This window comes from Pelodiscus sinensis, chromosome 6, assembly GCF_052426305.1.
Source record: "Pelodiscus sinensis isolate ZL-2025 chromosome 6, ASM5242630v1, whole genome shotgun sequence".
Taxonomy (NCBI): Eukaryota; Metazoa; Chordata; order Testudines; family Trionychidae; genus Pelodiscus; species Pelodiscus sinensis.
The window spans coordinates 2556634-2575907 of NC_143057.1; the positions used below are offsets into that span (position 1 = coordinate 2556634).

Here is a 19274-nt window from a genome sequence, read left to right on the forward strand (position 1 = left end):
GTTTATGAAGTCCTATCTTTAGCTAGGTGCTTTTACAGGATTAAAATAGATGATATAAAAATAGAATTCACAGTGCATTTAATTGACGGCCTACATATGGATAGGATAGACTCATTTTCAGCCCCAAATCTGTTACTCTAACCCATGAGTTGCTCAGTCTCCAAATGCCCGGAACAGTTACGCTTTGAAGTATGTCCCAAAAGTTAAGCTTTGGACTGAGAGACTAACAGTGGAGCAGATTCCAGAATCAAAGACCTTTGGAGAAAATGTCCCCTAGCATAGCCTCACCCTTCGCATTCAAAGATTTATAGATCAAGTGCGTTTGTTGGCTGTAACAATGTAAAATTCAGCCTGTAAACTAATGAGCCCCATGCAGATAGTAGATCACTTGTTTATGTACTCTGTGCGGTGCTGTTCTCAATAAGCAGACATCCACATTGTGCACTTGCCAACAGTACTTCTGGCCTTCTCAGAATTTTCCTTCATGTCTGATAAGTGATTAGTTTGCTGGAGCACCCCAAAATAAACTCCAAATTTGTCCCCTAAAGCTGGCTGGGGAGGTTATATTAGGAAATGTATTGGGAAAGCAAGTGTTGTTTCTTGGCATCCTCTGGAACAGTATGTTGGTGTTGCTTTGGAGACTTGTGGGTCCTTCATGCCGGTGCTTGACATGGACTCTGCTTCAGAGAAAGGATCACTTCCTCCTGTACACCATGGGCTGGTCTGCTCTATGAGCAGTAGTCCTCTCTTGCAGTCATTGCCTAGAAACCTGCTAACCCTGGACAAAAAGTCTGCAGTGTTACCTTACCCAAGCTAAGTCAGAGGTCTCTTAGACTGTCTCTCCAGAATATTTTCACGACAGAGGTATGCAAGACTGAGGCTTGGAGTTCTAGTCAGTCATCTGTGTAGTGATACTCATGATGCTGTAGAGGATCAGGAGAGCAGTTGTCTTTATATCAGGACTGTCAATTGGAGTTAACGCAAAACAAATTAACTCAATTAAACATTAGTTGTCATTATATTGATTTTTAATTATTCTAAGGAAGCAGTAAAGTTCATATAAATGTTTAGTATGTCTGGTATGTAAATAACTTGCAGTGACGACTACAACAATGCCATGAGAACACCTGTTTGCACTTTCAGGTAACATGGTAAAGAAATAGTAGACACATTTACAGGCAATAATTCTAAATAATTTGTTTGTCTTAGCATTTGGCTGAACAAGAAGTAGGACTGAGTGCACTTGTAGGCTCTAAAGTTTTACATTGTTTCAGTTTTAAGTTCAGTTATGTTAAAAATCTACATTTATAAATTGCACTTTCACTATAGAGATTACATTATCGTACTTGTATGAAGTTGAACTGAATTTTTTTCCAGTTCAAATATTTGTAATAAAATAATATAAAGGAATCACTATGCACTTCTTACTCGTAATTGAAATCTATGTATTTGAAAATGTAGAAAACATCCTAAAATATTTAAATACAATTCTGTTATTGTTTAACAGTGTGATTAAAACTGTGATTCTTTTTAATTGTTTGATGGCCCTAATTTATGTTTGTTTCCATCTGTGTACTGGATTGCTCCCCCTCATTAATTCTTCAAGAAGGAAGCAATTCATGAAGGAAGAAGGGTTTTACAAAATAATTGCCTTTTATGGAGCCATGTTCCTTGTCTCTAGTTCCTTGGAGTCTGTACTGGATATTTCTAGTATAGTGTAAGAAACCAAGCAGTAGCTGGGGCTGTCTGGGTACGTCTAGACTACATCCCTCTTTCGATAGAGGGATGTAAATTAGGCACTTCGAAATTGCAAATGAAGCCGGGATTTGAATTTCCCGCGTTTCATTTGCATAATCGTGTCATGGCGCTCTTTCAAAAAAGCGCAATTTGGGAAGTAAAACCGCAGTCTAGAGGTGGTTCTTTCGAAAAGGGAAGGCTGTAAATCTCAGGAACTTTTGAAAATGCTGGATCTGGCATTCTCAGACCAGCAGTGTGGATCCTTATTGGGTGTTAGATCAAAGAACCATAGTTATAGGTGTGTAACCTTTCCAGCTTTTAAGTTAGCCTTTATTTTTATCCACTGTGCTATTGCATTTATTTTAGACACATTCCTGGAGCTTTAGCCTTAGAGTGGGAATACACAGAGATGGGTATCTTGCCAAAAAAGAAAATCTGAAGTTTTTCCTTTGATATCTCTGTGGAAAATCATTTAGACACTCTTCCTATGAGAGATTGGAAGATTGTTTAGCTACTTTTACATTTCTCCTTCTGATTTTAATAGGCTTTTATGTGGGAGGTACTGCCTCATTTTTAAATGTCAAATCATAACTCTTTAGACCCCTCCAAATTGAGTAAATTAACAAAATTACTGAAAATTGTTTTCTTTCCATGCAGATCCACCAGGGCACAGTCCCTGTCTCCTACACAGTAACAACAGTGGCACCACATGGGATTCCGCTTTGCACAGGCCAGCACATACCAGCTTGTAACACGCAGCAGGTCCCAGGATGTTCTGTGGTTTTCAGTGGACAGCACCTTCCCGTTTGCAGTGTGCCTCCTCCGGTTAGTAGGTTTATAAATGACAGAGCTTTTCCATCTCCATTGGGTGGGGTGGGCAGCCTGGAGCTTCCCCTTAATGTGGTTTTGCAGTTGTCATCTGTGAAATCCACTCTTCACTGGGCCAAAGAGAAGAATGGGGTGTATAAGCAGGCCTTCTAGCTTGATGCAGCGTTGTGTGGGTTATGTATTTTTTTTCTTGTGGTGCAGCATTTTCTTATGCTAACATAGTTCTGACTTGAATTAAAAACAACTTAGGCCTCCAGTATCTGAACATACATCAATAGGTTCATGAAACAAGTTCAGAAATTTGGACGAAAGGGTTTTTAAAGTTAATAAAATAGTTGGAAACCCATTAAAATAAAAGACCCCTCCCCTCAAGAGATTGTGTGGCTAGACAAAATAAATCCTTCCATCTACATCTCTAAATTAATAATTTGTGTAAATACTAGCAAGATTTAAAAAAAAAAAAAAAAAAAAGACTAACACAGGCCAAAAGCTATTTCAACTGTTTGGAAACACATTAAGAAAGCAACTGTCAAAACATCCTTGTTTATCTAGCAATCATGTTTCTCCCAAGTTGCTGAGAGCAGAATACCTGACTTGCTTAGGTAGCTCTTTCCTGTCTCAGACCCAAAATGCTATGAACAGTTCATCCAGTAATAGTCTTCAGGTATGAGGTGGAGAATACCATCCAGCTCCGTGATGTGCATGCCACCTTGTTCAAGAGACAGTTATCCTTAAGTGCTGACAGTTCACTCCCTATTGTACAAGTAACAAATTAAGTGGATGCCACTCCAAGGAGTTTTCTCAAACACCCTGGAAATTCAGAAAACTGCCTTTTCATATGTGTTTTAAAATAAGGTGATAATTCATATGGAAGTAACCATATGTCTACACTAGGAATGTTAAATTGTGTTTAATCAACTAATTGACTAGCCAATGGAATTTCCATCGACTACTTGATAAGGGGAAAACTGCCGAGCTGTAGCTGGGAGCTAACCCCTCTGTGCTTCAGCCTTTTAAATGTATGAAGAGCCACCAGGGTTTAAAAGGCTGTAGCACAGCTGGGGGTGGGGTTGGGAAGACCAGATGTGAGCAGGGAATCAGCTGTCCCGGTTCGCTGCTGGTCCCCCCTGCTGAACTCCAGCCTTTTAAATGTATGACAGTGGCTCTCCTCCCCTTTTCCCTCCCCCACCCCCATTGCTGTCTCTGATAGAGGTGAGGGGAGGGAGAGGGAGGAGAGTGACTAGTTGTCACTATTTGACTAAGCTTATGCTTATTGGATAGTCAACTAGTTGCTTACATCCCTAGTTTACACCCCAGTATCATTTAGAACATGTAGACTGGAAAAACATCTTTGTGTTCAATTTAGGGATGTAAAAGTGTAGGCGATTAATTGATTAACTGATAAGCAAACACTTATAGGTTAATGCTATAGACTACACACATTTCCCTCCCAAATTGCCAGCAGTTCAGCTCAGTTCTGGCTCTCACCAGGTCCAGGAGCTCAGACCACCCCTAGACATGGGCTGCTGCCACCCTGTGTCACTGCCTCTTTATCAGAGGCAGCAACCCAGGGTGACAACACAGATCCACAAGGGGAGCTGGGTTTTAAACTGGCTCCCCTCACAGACCGGATCCCCCTGGCACCCCGTGCTGCTGTCTCTGATACAGTGGCAGCAGCACAGAATGGCAGGAGTCGTCTTGGGAGTGAGGCCGGAGCACACTGGCTTCAAGCCCCGCCCCCAGAGACTATAGAATAGTTGACTAACCGATAAGAATTCATGAGGTTACTTGACTATTCAGTTAACCGATATTTAACATCCCTAGTTCAATCAGGACTTACAAGGACCGTATTTCTCTTGGTACCAATTCTTGTGTACCATCCCCAATACTGAACACTTCTATAGCCCACACTTCTGTACTGATTCTACACAGTTAACTTTGCCTTGATTTATGATTCTAGGAGTTATGAAAATGGGTGACTTCACATTGTGGGTAGGGGGTGAACTAACATTGTGTTAAGGACCTTAATTCCTGAGTAAAGTGCCTTCCTGACTTTGAACAATGCATAAATAAGCCTTTTTACGTGTAATATTATCAAGTTTCTATGTAGAAGCACATCAGTCCATTTTGCAACATTTTTAACATACAAACACTCAGAGCCCCAATTCAGAGCAGCATAATTTTTTAAAAATTTTTTCTTTTCCTCTCCAGCTCCTGTGTATGTTAGGCAGAGATGTTCTTACTCATATGCAGAATATGCAACTGAAAATTTGGGGACAGCACTGAGTCTTAAAGTTCACCCATCTGCCTTTTCTGATCCCTGTTCTGTGGCTCTGTTTTCTCCTGAGAGGATCTTGTTACTGGTACCCAGGAGAAACATGACATGGACAGAGAGCTGCTCCAGCCCCACAGCGGGGTTGGGACTTGGGACTGCTGGCTCCTTAAGTTTAACCGGTTAACAAATTAACCGGGATTTTACATCCCTAATTCAAGTGGTAATGAAGCCATTTAACAGGCATTTGTCAACCTCAGGTACATGCTGTCAGTTTCTGAATTTACATTGTTAGTCTGCAGCATCTTAATTTGCTTCAAAAATATTTCATTAGTTTAGTGTGGTGAAGATTATAAAATCACAGTCTAAAAAAATAATCAACTTCCCCCTCCCCCTTCACTCTGGGCTGCTGTTGGACATATGGGCACCAGTTTAATAGCCTTGTGTAGGGCCCTGTAAATCCTAAGGATGACTTCAGGGCCTGTTTGAGCAGTGATTATTTGTAACAGTTCTCACACTAAAGACACTCTACATTGGAAATGACATTCAGAGCCATTTCAAGACCCTTTACACTGCCAGCGCAATCTATTTCAGAAGCTCCTAATACATTCAAATTGAGGGGCCAGGGATAAATAGCAGTTATAATACACTTTGTCTGAATCCCATTCGCTCCCAGTTGACTATCTTCTTCAGCTTTCTGGCATCCTGCAGTGCAAGATGCCTAGTATAGTAAACTTCTGATAATCCGGCACCTTTAGGACCCAGGGGTGCCAGATTATCAGATATGCCGGAATTATCGGATATGCCGAACTATCGGAAGGAGGGGCTATGAGGGGTCTGGGTGGGGGGGGGGGTGGATGTCACCCCAGACCCTTAATAGCTCCCCCTTCTGATAGCCTGGCTCTGCCCTAGGCATCCCCGATGCAGCCGCTGATGGTCAGTTTCAGCAGCGGCTGAATCGGGGACGCCTGTGGCAGGGATGCTGCTGGGTTGGTCCCGCAGCCCCAGGGGGCAGCTCTACGGGACCAACCTGGCAGCACCCCAGCTGCTCTGCTCTGCCCCTGGCATCCCCGATTTAGCTGCTGGTCTGTTTCAGCAGCGGCTGAATCGGGGAAGCTGGGTGCAGAGCAGCTCCAATTGTCTGGCTGCCCAGAGCACTTCTGGGTTCCCAATGGTACCGGACCATCAGGAGTGCCGGAGCATTGGATGCCGAACCAGTGGAGTTTTCATAGGTGTTTCTTTGCTGCAGCACCTCAATTCTGTGCAGGGAATGGAAGCTGTTAAAATTCAGGTCATCTGTTACTTGGTCAGAGTGCTGGAGCAGCCCGGAGGAGAACTCTCCTGTCTGTATAGATTGTCATAGTTTTAAAAGCTGTGGATCTGTAATGCTCAGTACCCTTCGGTGAAGCCACATATAGCATACAGTTGTGAGTGACTGACAATGAAACTGAAATTCTGCAGAAGAGGCAGTGTCACATAACTCCAAAATTGCTAGGGAGCAACAAATGAAATCAGGAAGAGTATCAATCCAGAGCAACCCCAAGAACTGAATGATGGTGCACACACCTATCTGCCTTCCCAATGAAGCGACCGCTACAATTAAAGCTTCAGAGGGATTAATTTTAAGAGTGTTTAACAAACTGACATGGGAAGCACAGAGAAGAAAATCTTTGAGTAATGCTTGAAGTGGTATAATCTGATTGGAGAAGAAGCGCTCTCGTCCTAGTGTACACATCTGGTAGAAGATAATTACATAGGTTTGGAAACATCTTCATTTAAACAGATTGCTGCCTTATCTGTGACATATAGTTGTTGTTATTTTATAATTTCAAATCATAAGAAATTTGCTAATAAAAGTCATAAGACACATATAGAAATACAGTTTAAGCTATTCATGCAAGGGGATATGTCAGTTTTACTATGTATATTGTTCAGTGAAATCACTATTAAGAGAATGTTACATTCACAGTGAAACATGAATGTGAGGAAATAGTTGCTTGCCCAACTTCAGCCCTGGCCTCTTGTGCTACATTACAATAGTTTTTAACCACATGATAGTGTGCTATTTCCACAAGATCTCACTTGGTCAGTGCATAGATCTGTGACAAATCAAATTTGATTTTTCATTGGACAGTTAACATTCATTTTCTGTCTCAAATGTTAGCGTTCTAGAGTCACCTGTAAATATTAATTCTTCACAAAAAGTTTTTTTATTAATGTTAAGTTGGCTTTTCATTGCCTTCATCTAAGAAATGGCTGAACTATGTTTGCATAACTTTTTTTTTTAATCAGCTTTGGGCAGAGACAAGAGCTGGACAATTTTTAGTCTAAAATAAAAGCTTGACAGCTTCAAGGCATTTGACTTGGTACCAGGTGACATTTTGATTAAAAAAGAATTACGTACAATTAACATACTACACATTAACTGGATTAAATGCTGATTAATTGAAAATCTTGGAATGCATTGCAAACAGGGACTCACCATAGAGTGTGCGTGGTGTTGCTAGTGAGATTCTGCAGGGGTCGGTTCATTGCCTTAAGCTGTTTAATACTTTTGTCATTGACCTAGAAGAAAACATCAAGTCCATTGATGAACGTTCGTGGGTGACAGGAAATGTAAGTGGTAAACAATGAAGAGGACAGGTCACTGATAGGAAGCAATCTGGTTTGCTTGGTAAGCTGTGTGAGAGCAAACAGTATGACTTTTCATATGGCCAAATCAAAGGTATATATCTAGAAACAGAACACCATATCTCTGTTGCGGTTGCACCAGTACTAAGTACAGGGATAATATATAGCCTCCTTACTCTTACTTGAGACGGTTTGCACATCCAGGATATCACATAAACCTCTTTTGACCATAGCATTGCACTTTAACTCATTTTCAACAGATTATCCCAGTGACTTGAATTTGGCTTCCACTAACATTATGAAGGGTTTTTCTGAGTCCACAGAATCTTTCTCTCTCTCTCTCCCTTTTTCCCTTGTCTTAGGGCCGTCTGGCTCAGCTGGGAGTCTTAGAGCTGGATTCTAGTCATTAGAACTCCTAACCTATACAATCTTCATGTCTGTCTCAAGGCCTGTATTTTTTCCAAAGCCTCATAACCATACTGAGGGAAGTCAAGTTGCTTCTCGTGGATATCAAAATTGCTGTCCCTCCTTGGGCAGGACTAACCCTGGTAGGAAGCCTAGCAATCTGTGGCCTCTGGAAAGCTACAAATCAGGCCACCTCAACAGAAGGATTATCTTGGATGCATAAGACTGCATGTGCTCTTGTTAGAAGCAGACCTTCATCTTGTACCAGACTTCCCAGGGCTCGTGCACTAGGGAGTATGGTAGCTTCAGTGGTAAATATCCACAATATGCCCTTAGCAGAACCTTTTTGTGGGATTCCTCTCTGAAATGCAGTCCACACCTTCACAAATGGGGAGTTTCTCTCTTGTGTCAAGAGCAGATGCTTGGGATTGTTGTTCAGTTAGTAGTGCTCCTTAGCCCACCTCCTGCTTGCAAAATTCAGGGTAAAAAAAGAGAACCTGGGTACTTCACCCCTCCTCCCTGTTTTAAGATTAACTATAGGGCTGGTTAAACTTTTTTCAAATTTTGAAATGTCAGTTAACAAACATTACATGTAATAGTGTAATCGATTAACCGATAAGCAAAAGTGTACGTTAATGCTATAGATGACGCATTTTCTTTCGCGCACACCCTCTCCGCCAGTAAATTTTTTAGCAGGCTGGCCAGCAGCCTGACTCAGTTCTGGCTCACACTAGGTCCAGGACCTATCCCTACTGTGACTCTGCATTTAAAGTGTATTAGGAGCCAGGTGGGCAGTCAGCCCAGCTCAGTTCTGGCTCATGTGAAGTCTGGGAGCTCAGCCCCGCCCCTCCCCCAGGAGGAGGGGGCTGCTGCCACCCCACGATGTGCAGCAATGCGGGGCAACAGGCAGCTGGTCTGAGAGAAGAGCTAGTTTTTAAATTGATTTTCCTTGTGGACCAGCTCCTGCCTTGCACCCCATGATGCTGCCTCTGATAGAAAGGCAGCAGCACAGAATGGCAGGGGTCTCCTCGGGAGTGGGGATGGAGCACACTGGCTGCGAGCCTCGTCCCTGGGGACTTTAGAATAGTCGACTAACGGATAAAAATTCATGTAGTTAATTGATTATTCAATTAACCCATATTTAACATCCCTGATACAGAGCTCTAGGGTGTGTTACCGCCACAGTGCCACAATGACACTCTCCTCTCCTGCACTTGGCAAGTTTGGGTTCTGAAGGTCGAGAAGAGCTGAGCAGGGCATGGGGTTAGAACATTTATACCTAGGACTTGAGAGATGAGTTGCTATTTAATTGTAACTATGTTGATCCCTGGATGTTCAAGTGGAGTAACACCTTCTATGGGACCAGCTTCTGTTGGTAACATAGACAGGCTTTCAAGCTTTTCTTGGGATAAGCTGATGAGAAGCTCTCCGTAAGCTCAAAAGTTTCTCTTCCACCAACAGAAGTTGGTCTAATAAGGTATTACCACACATTTTGTCTGTCCAAATTACTGCTTAAAATGGTAGCGATGTAGTTAGTCATGTGGTTCTGAGGAGGTAATGCGTATGAAGAATAGAAGCTACTGGGGTAAGTAACACCTGCCCCTTCTTGTATTTCAGGCAGAAGTCCTGCCTGATCCTGAGAGATGTAAAGCATTTTCAACTCCCCTTACCTTAATGGAAGTGAAGGGTACTCAGCACCTTGCAGGTTTGCCCTGTGGTATCAAAGCCCTGAAATAAATCTCAGTTCTTGAGTGGGTTAAATAAAATATCATTAATTGCATTCCAAGGCAACAACAAAATTCATGTAAATCAAAGGAATATTCAGGTTAGATGCTGAATTGTAAAATAGTAAATGGTGGTCTCTTCTTTTTCTTTTACAGATGCTTCAGGCATGCTCAGTCCAACACTTACCAGTACCATATGCAGCATTCCCACCTCTTATTTCTAGCGATCCATTTCTTTTGCATCCTCCTCACCTCTCGCCACACCATCCTCCACACCTGCCACCACCAGGCCAGTTTGTTCCCTTCCAAACACAACAGTCACGGTCGGTATGTATCATTTTTTACTATTTACCTTTCCTAGAATATTTGCTATAATCGGTCATCTGCCTTTATGGTAGAAAAAAGTGGGTTCACCTGCCACTCATTAGCTGTTACAGGTTTTTGCTGCTATGATAGAACTTCCAAGCAAAAGTCCAAGGCCTGTAAGAATCTGAGAGAGGAAAAAATTACATTTACCTTTGTCTAAGGGTACGTCTAGACTACATGCCTCTGTCGCCAGAGGCATGTAGATTAGGCTACCCGACATAGTAAAATGAAGCGGCGATTTAAATAATCGCCGCTTCATTTAAATTTACATGGCTGCTGCGCTGAGCCGACAAACAGCTGATCAGCTGTTTGTCGGCTCAGCGCGATAGTCTGGACGCGCGGGTGTCGACATCAAAGGTATTGATGAGGATGAGGTTTACCTGGGATGAGGTTTACCTGGGTGGTCGACAAATACCTTTGATGTCGACACCCGCGCGTCCAGACTATCGCGCTGAGCCGACAAACAGCTGATCAGCTGTTTGTCGGCTCAGCGCGGCAGCCATGTAAATTTAAATGAAGCGGCGATTATTTAAATCGCCGCTTCATTTTACTATGTCGGGTAGCCTAATCTACATGCCTCTGGCGACAGAGGCATGTAGTCTAGACGCACCCTTATTGGCATTTTCCAGACCACAGGCTCTGTTCCTCCTCTGCTTCTGTCAGTAGAGCCTACATTAATTTTTTGGAGAAGATTATGAAGCTCTTCCACTCAGGGAAAGCTTAGTTGAGAGGGTATCAGCTTTGTGATGGGGGTCCATACAGAAATGGATTTTACATATTTCTCCTAACAAAAAGTGAGATGTCACGATCCCCATTTATTAACTCTTTGAAACTGTGGACAGGTATCTGTATCCTCCTAGATAAATGGTTCTCAACTGTTTTGGCCTATGTGGCTCACCCTGCTGAATGTAGGCCTTTCTGCAGACTACCAGTCAACCACCTATGATGACAAAATGGGTGCCGGAGCGTGGTGGACAGGGGTTGGAGTCTGGCTGGAAAGTAGGGTACAGGAGCCAATATTTGAAAATACAAAAGAGCAGTTTCAGATGAAGTACTCAGTCCTGTGCACGGCCCTTATGGTTGAACCTAAAGTAGTCAGATGTGGTGTTGATGCTAACAGCAGATGACTCTATGTTGGGTGTCAACACAGACTATGCCTGGCCCTCAGAGTTAAAATGATGAATGCCATAGAAATGCCAACTGTTTAAAGTTTTGTTCAGCAGAAAAGGAGGCAGAATTTCCCCTTCCCTTTGTTTCCACCCAGTAGTTATTCAGGTGTGTTTTGTGAAATGGGTGGAGCTATCTACATGCAATCAGATGTAAAGGGACAGTTGGTGAGACAGCAGGGGGTTTAGAATTTTTTAGACCAAGTTTCTTAACAATGAAGTAAGATATAATCAAGCGGTGCTTTAGATTAGTGGAGCCCTGTGCAGATACAAAATGGGTATCCACATCTGTATCTGCAAAAATGATATGTGGATATCAAGTGGATATCCACAGAATTGCGGGACTCTATAGCTTAGCATATCTAGCCACAACTGCTGTTGTATGCTATTCATGAATTTCTACTAACATTGTCATTTGGGCTGGAACTTGTGAAGCTGCTTCTCTGCCCAGAAATAATTTAAAACAGAACTAAAAATCTGTTGAATTGATTACCAGAGTGTTTGTGGGACTGGGCAGGGTGCCTCCTACTTGGCTGTTTCACTTGTAGTCCTTTACTTTGCTGTTCTGCCAGAGAGACACCCACCTGAGCAGATTTCCCTTCTACAGGCAAATAATTGACTGATTTCGGAGGTTAAGTGTAGCGAAGTATCATTGCAGGGCCGATACAAGTGTCTTTCTAATGAAATGGTGTCACAGACAAAGCTCATCATTGTGAGGCCTGCTGACCATGTGGCAGAGCTTGTGTACATTCATTGGGCGTAATAACCTGAGCCCTTCAAGAGAGGGGAATAGAAGCCTCCTATTTAGCAGCTAGAAGTGATGGCTTCGTCACTAGGTAAGAGGGTATTTTACATGCCTTGTGTAAATGCGATGCAGGGCTGCCATTGCTATGAAAGCAACCAGGAGGACACAGAAGCTCAGTACAGTGTGTCCATAGCCTGTGATTTAGTGTTCAAGGGGAACGGGGTTTGGTGGAGGAGGCACAGGAGGAGGAGAACGGTTCTTATTTCACATGCAAACCATTAGCTTTCCCAAAGAGACATTTTTAACTTGCTCAGGCACAGAGCAGAAGCAGTGGGACCTGGAAATATGTAAGTAACAAATCTTGTAAGGAAAGAGTAGAGAACTAGAATCTTTTTTGAGATAATCTGTGGATTAGACACTTCTTGCTACTAAAGGAGTTGGCAGTTAAGATACTGCTCACCATATGTAGCTACTGATTTAAAATCTGTTTGTTTTAGATACTTACCTAGCTCCCATAGCGCTTCCCACTCTTCAGAGTATTTATTGTCACAAGATCCCTATGTGGTAGGGAAGTGCAGTTATTCCCATTTTATAGACTGGGAGCCCAGGCAAATGAAGACAAAGTGACTTGCTCCCAGATCACATAGACTTTATTAGAGCAGAGAATTGAATATGGGTCTCCTGAGTCCCAGGCTAGGATCCTGACCAGCTATCCTGTCTAAGCCCTCTTACTGCTATGGAATATTTTATTCGGGAACTTGCACTGACTGAGATCTTTGTCTTTCTGTACACCCTTGTGATTTTAAACTTGCTAGTCAATTTTGTTTAGGGATGTTAAGTTTTGATTAATCAGCTAATCAATTACTCAATGGAATTTCCATCAGCTACTTGATTACTCGATAAGCGGGGTGCTCGCTATGCCATTACGTCTTTGCCTTTGAACAAGAGCCGCGGGTGACTCTTGCACATTTCAAAGGAAGAGGCGCAGCAGGGAACCTGTGAAAGTGGGGACCAAAGCAGTCCCTGCATGTTCAGGGTCCTAACTGCTGCGCCTATCCCTTTGAAATGTACAAGAGTTGCTTACATCCCTATTTTGGTTATCTCTGGTTGCTGACTTCAGGTGGTTACTTCCACTGTAGACCTGCGGTTCTCAAGCTATTTACCATTGTGGGTTGCATATGTAGTACTCTGTTAGGTGGGCTGCATTCACACTACATACTGCTTGTATGACCTGGAGGCTGTCACATAGGCCACAGCAGTGTGCTGATTGAGCCATGTTGACTATAGCCAGAAGGAGAGAAGAACTCAGCCTCTTGCTAAAAATCTTTCATTTGATGTTTCATAGAATCCTAGGGCTGGAAGAGACCTCAGGTCGTCATCAAGTCCAGCCCCCTGCCCAAGGCAGGACCAATCCCAACTAAATCAACCCAGCCAGGGCTTTGCCAAGCTGAGATATAAAACCGCTAGGGATGAAGATTCCACCACCTTCCCTAGGGAACGCATCCCAGTGCTTCCCACCCTCATAGGGAAATAGTTTTTCCTAATATCCAACCTAGACCTCTCCCACTGTAACTTGAGACCATTGCTCCTTCTTTTGCCATCCATCACTACTGAGAACAGCCTCTCTCCATCCTCTTTGGAACCTCCCTTTAGGAAGTTGAAGGCTGCTATTAAATCTCCCCTCACTCTTCTGAAGACTTAACAAACCCAAATCCCTCAGTCTCTCCTAATAGGTCATTTCACTCGAGTGCACAAGGAGAGTAGGCTGCTGCTCATATTCTTAGTGAATTACAGTAATTGCAAGTTTGCAAATGGCCTGGCCTGAGTGTGACTGCCTGGGAAATGTTATATACTAGATCAGGGTATGCATACCGCTGGGGTTACGTAGGACATCTTGGGGGAGGAGGTACACGGGAGAAATTGTGTAATGGTAAGTTGCACTTTTTAATTTTTGTATTTGCATTTTTGGATTGGGCTAGTCAGACAAAGCTGTAAAACCCCTTGGGAATTTATTATATAAAATATGGTAGTTAATTTACTTCAGGATGTGTCTGTGAGAACACAGATACAAAGACGCTGACCTACAGAGTCTTCACCTCCAATCGCCATACAGTTACCCAGCAATGGTACTGATCTAACTGATCTCAGAACTTAGAAGGTTTTTTCAGTTGTATGTGTTACACGGTATCTGTGCAGATGGCTAAAGACAAGACAAGTAAGGTTAACATGAACACCCAAAGTATGAGTGAGAAGCGTAGGGGTACATGGTCGTTTGGTAGATCTGATAGGGTGTACATCGTAAGAAAAGTTTGGGAACTCTGTACTAGATCCTTATTTAACTGGGTGGGACAGAGAAATGATGGATTTTCCATTGGTGTTGGTGGCAGAAACCATGAATCCAATCTGTTATATTTATTCTATAAAAGGATAAAGACAATGTGGGGAGCACAAAGTTGTAAGTTTATCTCATCTGTGCGGAAGAATTAACTGTCCTAAATACAGCAAATACCATTTATTCTTAGCCACTTCAGAGGATAGAGAACGAAGTAGAACTGCTTGGAGAACATCTTCCTGTAGGAGGTTTTACCTACCCTCCCTCGGCCCATCCACCAACATTGACTCCCTCAGCCCCTCTCCAGTTCTTAACGCACGACCCCTTACACCAGGAGGTGTCCTTTGGAGTAGTAAGTATTGCTTTCAGCACTTCCCTCTTCCTTTGCTTCTCAGCTCATCAGTACCATGCATGGGTTACAGTGGACATCAAAACCATTGTATTTTTAAAAAAAAAAAAAATTACTAGGAAGAATTTTGTTAGAGGCTGTCATACTGTAATGAAATTTGTTTAACTTCCATGGCTAAACAAGTTGAAGGTGGTTTATTAGTAACATTTAATGACTTCTGATAAACATTATCTGTACATGCTAGTTGCTTGCAGTGATTTTCTGTTCTAGCAGAGTCTGCTACTTCTAGCATGGAAATTCTACATTTTGCAATGCTGCACTTGTTTTGTACTGAGATTTTTATCACACTTAGGCTATGTCTACACTCACGGCTTCTTGCGCAAGTAATATGCAAATGAGGCTAAGCATGGCTTATCGCTGAGCCTCATTTGCACACCTAATGAGCCACCATTTTTTTCAGAAGAGGCTCTTGCGCAAGGAGCGTCTACACTGCCCCTTCTTGTGCAAGAAAAACCCTCTTGCGCAACGCCATTCTTCCTGAAAAGTAATAGGTGTGACAGCGTTGCGCAAGAGGGTTTTTCTTGCGCAAGAAGGGGCAGTGTAGATGCTCCTTCTTGTGCAAGAGCCTCTTCTGAAAAAAAGGTGGCTCATTAGGTATGCAAATGAGGCTCAGCGATATTCCACACTTAGCCTCATTTGCATATTACTTGCGCAAGAAGCCAGGAGTGTAGATACAGCCTTAGAGTATGTCTGCGCTGCAGTTGGAAGTGTGCTTCCCTGCTCAGGTAGATATACTTATTTTAAGCATGCGTCTAACTGGGGTAGCTCGAGCAATTTGCTTGAGCTTGTTGCCTGAGTGCACCAGGTAGATCTGTACTCAGATGGGCTAAGCCAAGCTGTTGCCTATGCTCCCTCGTTACACTGCTGTTGCAGCATGTTAGCTCAAGTACATCTAGCTTGTGTCCAGCTGCCTGAGCTGGGAAATGCACTCCCAGCTGCAGTGAAAGCGTACCTTCATCAATCCAGTTGGATATAGGCATGTTCCCACAGCAAAGTGGCACTGGCTTTAGAGCTTGGGATCCAGCAGGCTGCCCTGCTTTGAAGGTAGTACCCCTGCCAACAGCAGCACAGAAGTAAAAGTGGGAATACTACAAACACCCCACCCCCACATACAACAATAGCAAAAGACATACACCCCATTCCCTAACAACTGCCATTTGAGTAGGGGCCATTCATGATTGACACTACAAAATTTCAAATGTAAACATGTGAAACCCTGAAATTTACAATTTTTTAAAATTATATGACTTTGAAAATGACCAAAATTAACTGAGTTTGGTAGGGCCCCAACTATAAGGAGCCTTTATACGTAGGGCCCTATCAATTTCATGGTCCCCTTTGGTCAAATTCACAGTTATAGAATTTTTAAATTGCAGAATGCATTATTTCAGTTATTTAAATCTGAAATTTAATGGGGTATAATTGTAGGGGTGCTGTCCCAAAAAGAAGTGGGGAAGGGTTTTATATGATTATTGTGGGGGAGCAGATTTCAATACCGCTACCCTTATTTCTGCGCTTCTGTAGGTGGTGTTGCTGCCTTCAAAGCTGGGCAGCTAGAAAGCAGCAGTTGCTGGCCAGGAGCCCAGCTCTGAAGACAGATGCTGCAAGTAGCAACACAGAAGGGAAGGATGTCATGGTATGGTATTGCCACCCTGACTTCCGTGCTACTGCTGATGGGGCACTGCCTTCATAGCTGGGCGCCTGGCCAACAACCACTGCTTTCCAGCCTTCTAACTCTGAAGTAAGGGTGGCCATACTGTGATCCCACCTAAAATAATGTTGTGACTCCTGCAACTCCTTTTTGAGTGAGGATGTTCAGTATGGGAAACACTGGTCTCCCCCATGAAGTCTGTTAGTAGAGGGTAAAATACAGACAAGATGGAATTGACCAGATTTCACTGTCTGTGATGTTTTTTGTAGTTATGAATGTGGTATGGCCCTATCATATTGATATAACTGTGTCTACACTAAGGCTTGTGCCAAGGTCACCATATCAATAGGTCATAAGATCATAACTCTTAACCAAAATAGTTACACTAGCACTAACCCTGGTTTTAGACCAGGCCTTAGATGGATTTGGTTTTCTTTGTGTGTTGTATATATCAGGCATTTCACACAGAATGGTAGAAACTGCATAATTAGCAACTCTTGTTTAACAGAACTGCTTGAATAAACTTTTAAATGTAGTTTGGTAATGTACTTAACAATCATAGTCTGATATTCTAATAGTCTGAATTTCAGTTAAATTTATTAATAAACTGTACAAGAAAATACTGATGCTTTTCTTCTCCCTCCCAGCCTTATCCACCCTTTATGCCTCGAAGACTCACAGGGCGCAGTAGATACCGATCCCAGCAGCCAATTCCACCACCCCCTTATCATCCCAGCCTGTTACCATATGTGCTGTAAGTTCTGTGCAGGGTTTGTAGCTTGTTAAATAATGCTTTTAATGTATTTTTATTTTAAAATGATCCCTTCAACATAGGCCTTGTCCTGTCCTCAGTGCAACACCATATAAAGCCTGTTATGTGTCAGACACTGCACATAGCAACACCTGTCATTAATTTGCTTCAGCATTTCTATAGTAATGGGCTTTGATCAGTTGCTTGTAACTTTCATCTCCAAATTGTCCACATTTGGGCTCTGCCCACAAGCAAAAACAGTTAAGCCAGTTTCAAGGCTGAACAGAAGTCAGATACTTGCTGTTACAATTTTTGAAGTGTTTGCATCTTCTTGTGAACAGTGTTTAGGACTTCAACAAGCAAACAAAATAAATGTGAAGTTGGCAATGACATAACCCAGTGACTCCTGTGCAAGGCTATTGAGAGTTGGGCCCCTGTAACAGTATTTAAAACATACTTACTTGCATGCAGGATTTTGTACTACTTTGGTTATGAAAGTACAAGTTACATTATTGCATGTCCTTACAATGGGATAAAAACTTAGTGTGTTATACTCAATTCAAGCCCAGCAATGCAGGGGTAAGTTGCTTCACTCTATTTAAAAGTTTTATTGAAAAATAATGGAACGGTATATGTTGCTAATTTTCTTGTTGCCTGAACTGCTAACTTACTGCAGACCTTGAATTTGTCTTTCACCCAATCAGCCCCCTTTTGAATGAAGAAGCAGCATAATTTGGGGATTATGATGGTCCTATGAGACTGGGAAGGAGTCCTTTTGCTGAATTGGGTAGATGAAAAGTCAAATTCCATTTGCTTTGTTCTGTGGATGCTGCATCTATTTTTGAGCTGAACTGAAAATGCTTGCAAAGAGAAGATGAATATTCGTGTCCCTCCTTATCTGAAAGACTGCACTGAAAAAGAGCTCATTGAGTCTCAAGTCTTTTGTTGGACTCCCAAGTCTCCAGTTGTGGTGGTCATTATGTGCATTTGTGCACAGTGCGGTTCCAGACTCTGCCAATTTACATTTGAATAAATGACCCAATGAATTTGCAAAGCTTTAGATCTCACATTCTTGTGAGAACTTCCCGAGATGCTCTCCCAGCTTCCCCAACACTGGTACTTAGCAAAGTCGAGAGACTGCGAGCCTAATGAGACCAAACTTGCTACTGTACATTTTAAACTATAGAGATGAATTTTCTTAACTTGTGGAACATAAAGTGCTTATTTTAATTAAAAAAATTAACAGAAAAATGGGCACCCCAAGCTTGATCTCATTTCCCGGTTGCAGAAACCACTAATTTCTCCCTGGGCTAAGTTCCTATAATGTATACGTAGACCCCTGCAAATCTGCAGTTATCCACTTTGTATCTGTGGATAGCCACAGATACGGCTATTCGCAGATCATCTTTTTGCATGTGGATACCACTGCAGGACTGTACACATGTATACTAATGTACCATGGGATCTACCCTCAAAATGTGCAGTTGGTCCAACTTGCACACTTAATTACAAGTATTTGTGCATTAGAGAGCTGAGGCTTTTTGTATAGTGGAGCCACGTAAAGTTTAGGGTTACTTGTCTTTGGGCATTTTTTGGTTCTATTTTAAAAGCCAAGCAGATTGAAGCCAGAAGTTGTGTTCTGAATTTTAGTTATCAATGCAGTGATGCTAATTAGGAGGTAAGGTTTCTGTGGGAATATTGACTCCTAGGTATCTCAGACACAACCTTATATAGCAGTTGAAAGATTTTTGTATATCATGTCTGGGAGTTAACTTTGTTGTGAGTACCTTAACTGTTGAATTTGGAATTGTAATCTTCAATTGTAACATAATATCAATTTCTAAAGCGCATTAATTTTAATAAGTGAACAAGATTGCAGGTGGAGAACATAAGTGAATTGCTTTGGCCAGTTGTTTATAAATAGTGAACCCTACCCCTGACTGACCTTCCTGCAGATCAATGCTTCCAGTGCCACCTGCAGTTGGACCAGCTTTCAGCTTCGAGTTGGATGTGGAAGATGGAGAGGTGGAAAACTACGAGGTTGGTTTATGAAGTACACATCTGTTTGGGGAACAGTAGTTAACTTCCATGATGAATTTCTGTTGACTGCCATCTTTTCCTCAATCCTTGTGTCTTTCTATTTTCACAGAAATTACATTTATTTAGATAGCAATCTATAAACAATATTCTGCCTGTTGGATGCTAAAAAACTAAGACGTTGACTTTTCTTTTGTGAATATTTCTTTTCAGAACCCTT

General features: G+C 42.3%; 1 protein-coding gene and 1 long non-coding RNA gene across 10 annotated transcripts in view; one reads left to right on the forward strand and one right to left on the reverse strand.

Annotated features, from left to right (window-relative positions):
• RNF38 (ring finger protein 38) overlaps positions 1–19274 on the forward strand; it is a 154533-nt gene that overhangs the window by 118103 nt on the left and 17156 nt on the right. For both annotated transcript variants that reach the window (XM_075931273.2, XM_075931272.2), the window contains exons 5-9: positions 2395–2562; positions 9754–9924; positions 14397–14558; positions 16914–17020; positions 18973–19057. In XM_075931273.2, coding sequence (XP_075787388.2) covers positions 2395–2562; positions 9754–9924; positions 14397–14558; positions 16914–17020; positions 18973–19057 — 693 coding nt within the window. The remainder of the gene's footprint in view (positions 1–2394; positions 2563–9753; positions 9925–14396; positions 14559–16913; positions 17021–18972; positions 19058–19274) is intronic.
• Positions 1–19274, reverse strand: part of LOC102453365 (uncharacterized) — an 85353-nt gene that overhangs the window by 25622 nt on the left and 40457 nt on the right. For 2 of the 8 annotated variants that reach the window (XR_016349820.1, XR_016349814.1), the window contains exons 5-7: positions 18963–19154; positions 7320–7402; positions 1011–3318 (exon numbers count right to left, since the gene is read on the reverse strand). This is a non-coding gene — a long non-coding RNA (uncharacterized LOC102453365). Of the gene's footprint in view, positions 1–1010; positions 3319–7319; positions 7403–18962; positions 19155–19274 lie in introns of those variants that run through there. The other 6 variants (XR_012904566.2, XR_016349815.1, XR_016349818.1 and 3 more) reach the window with 5 other exon arrangements.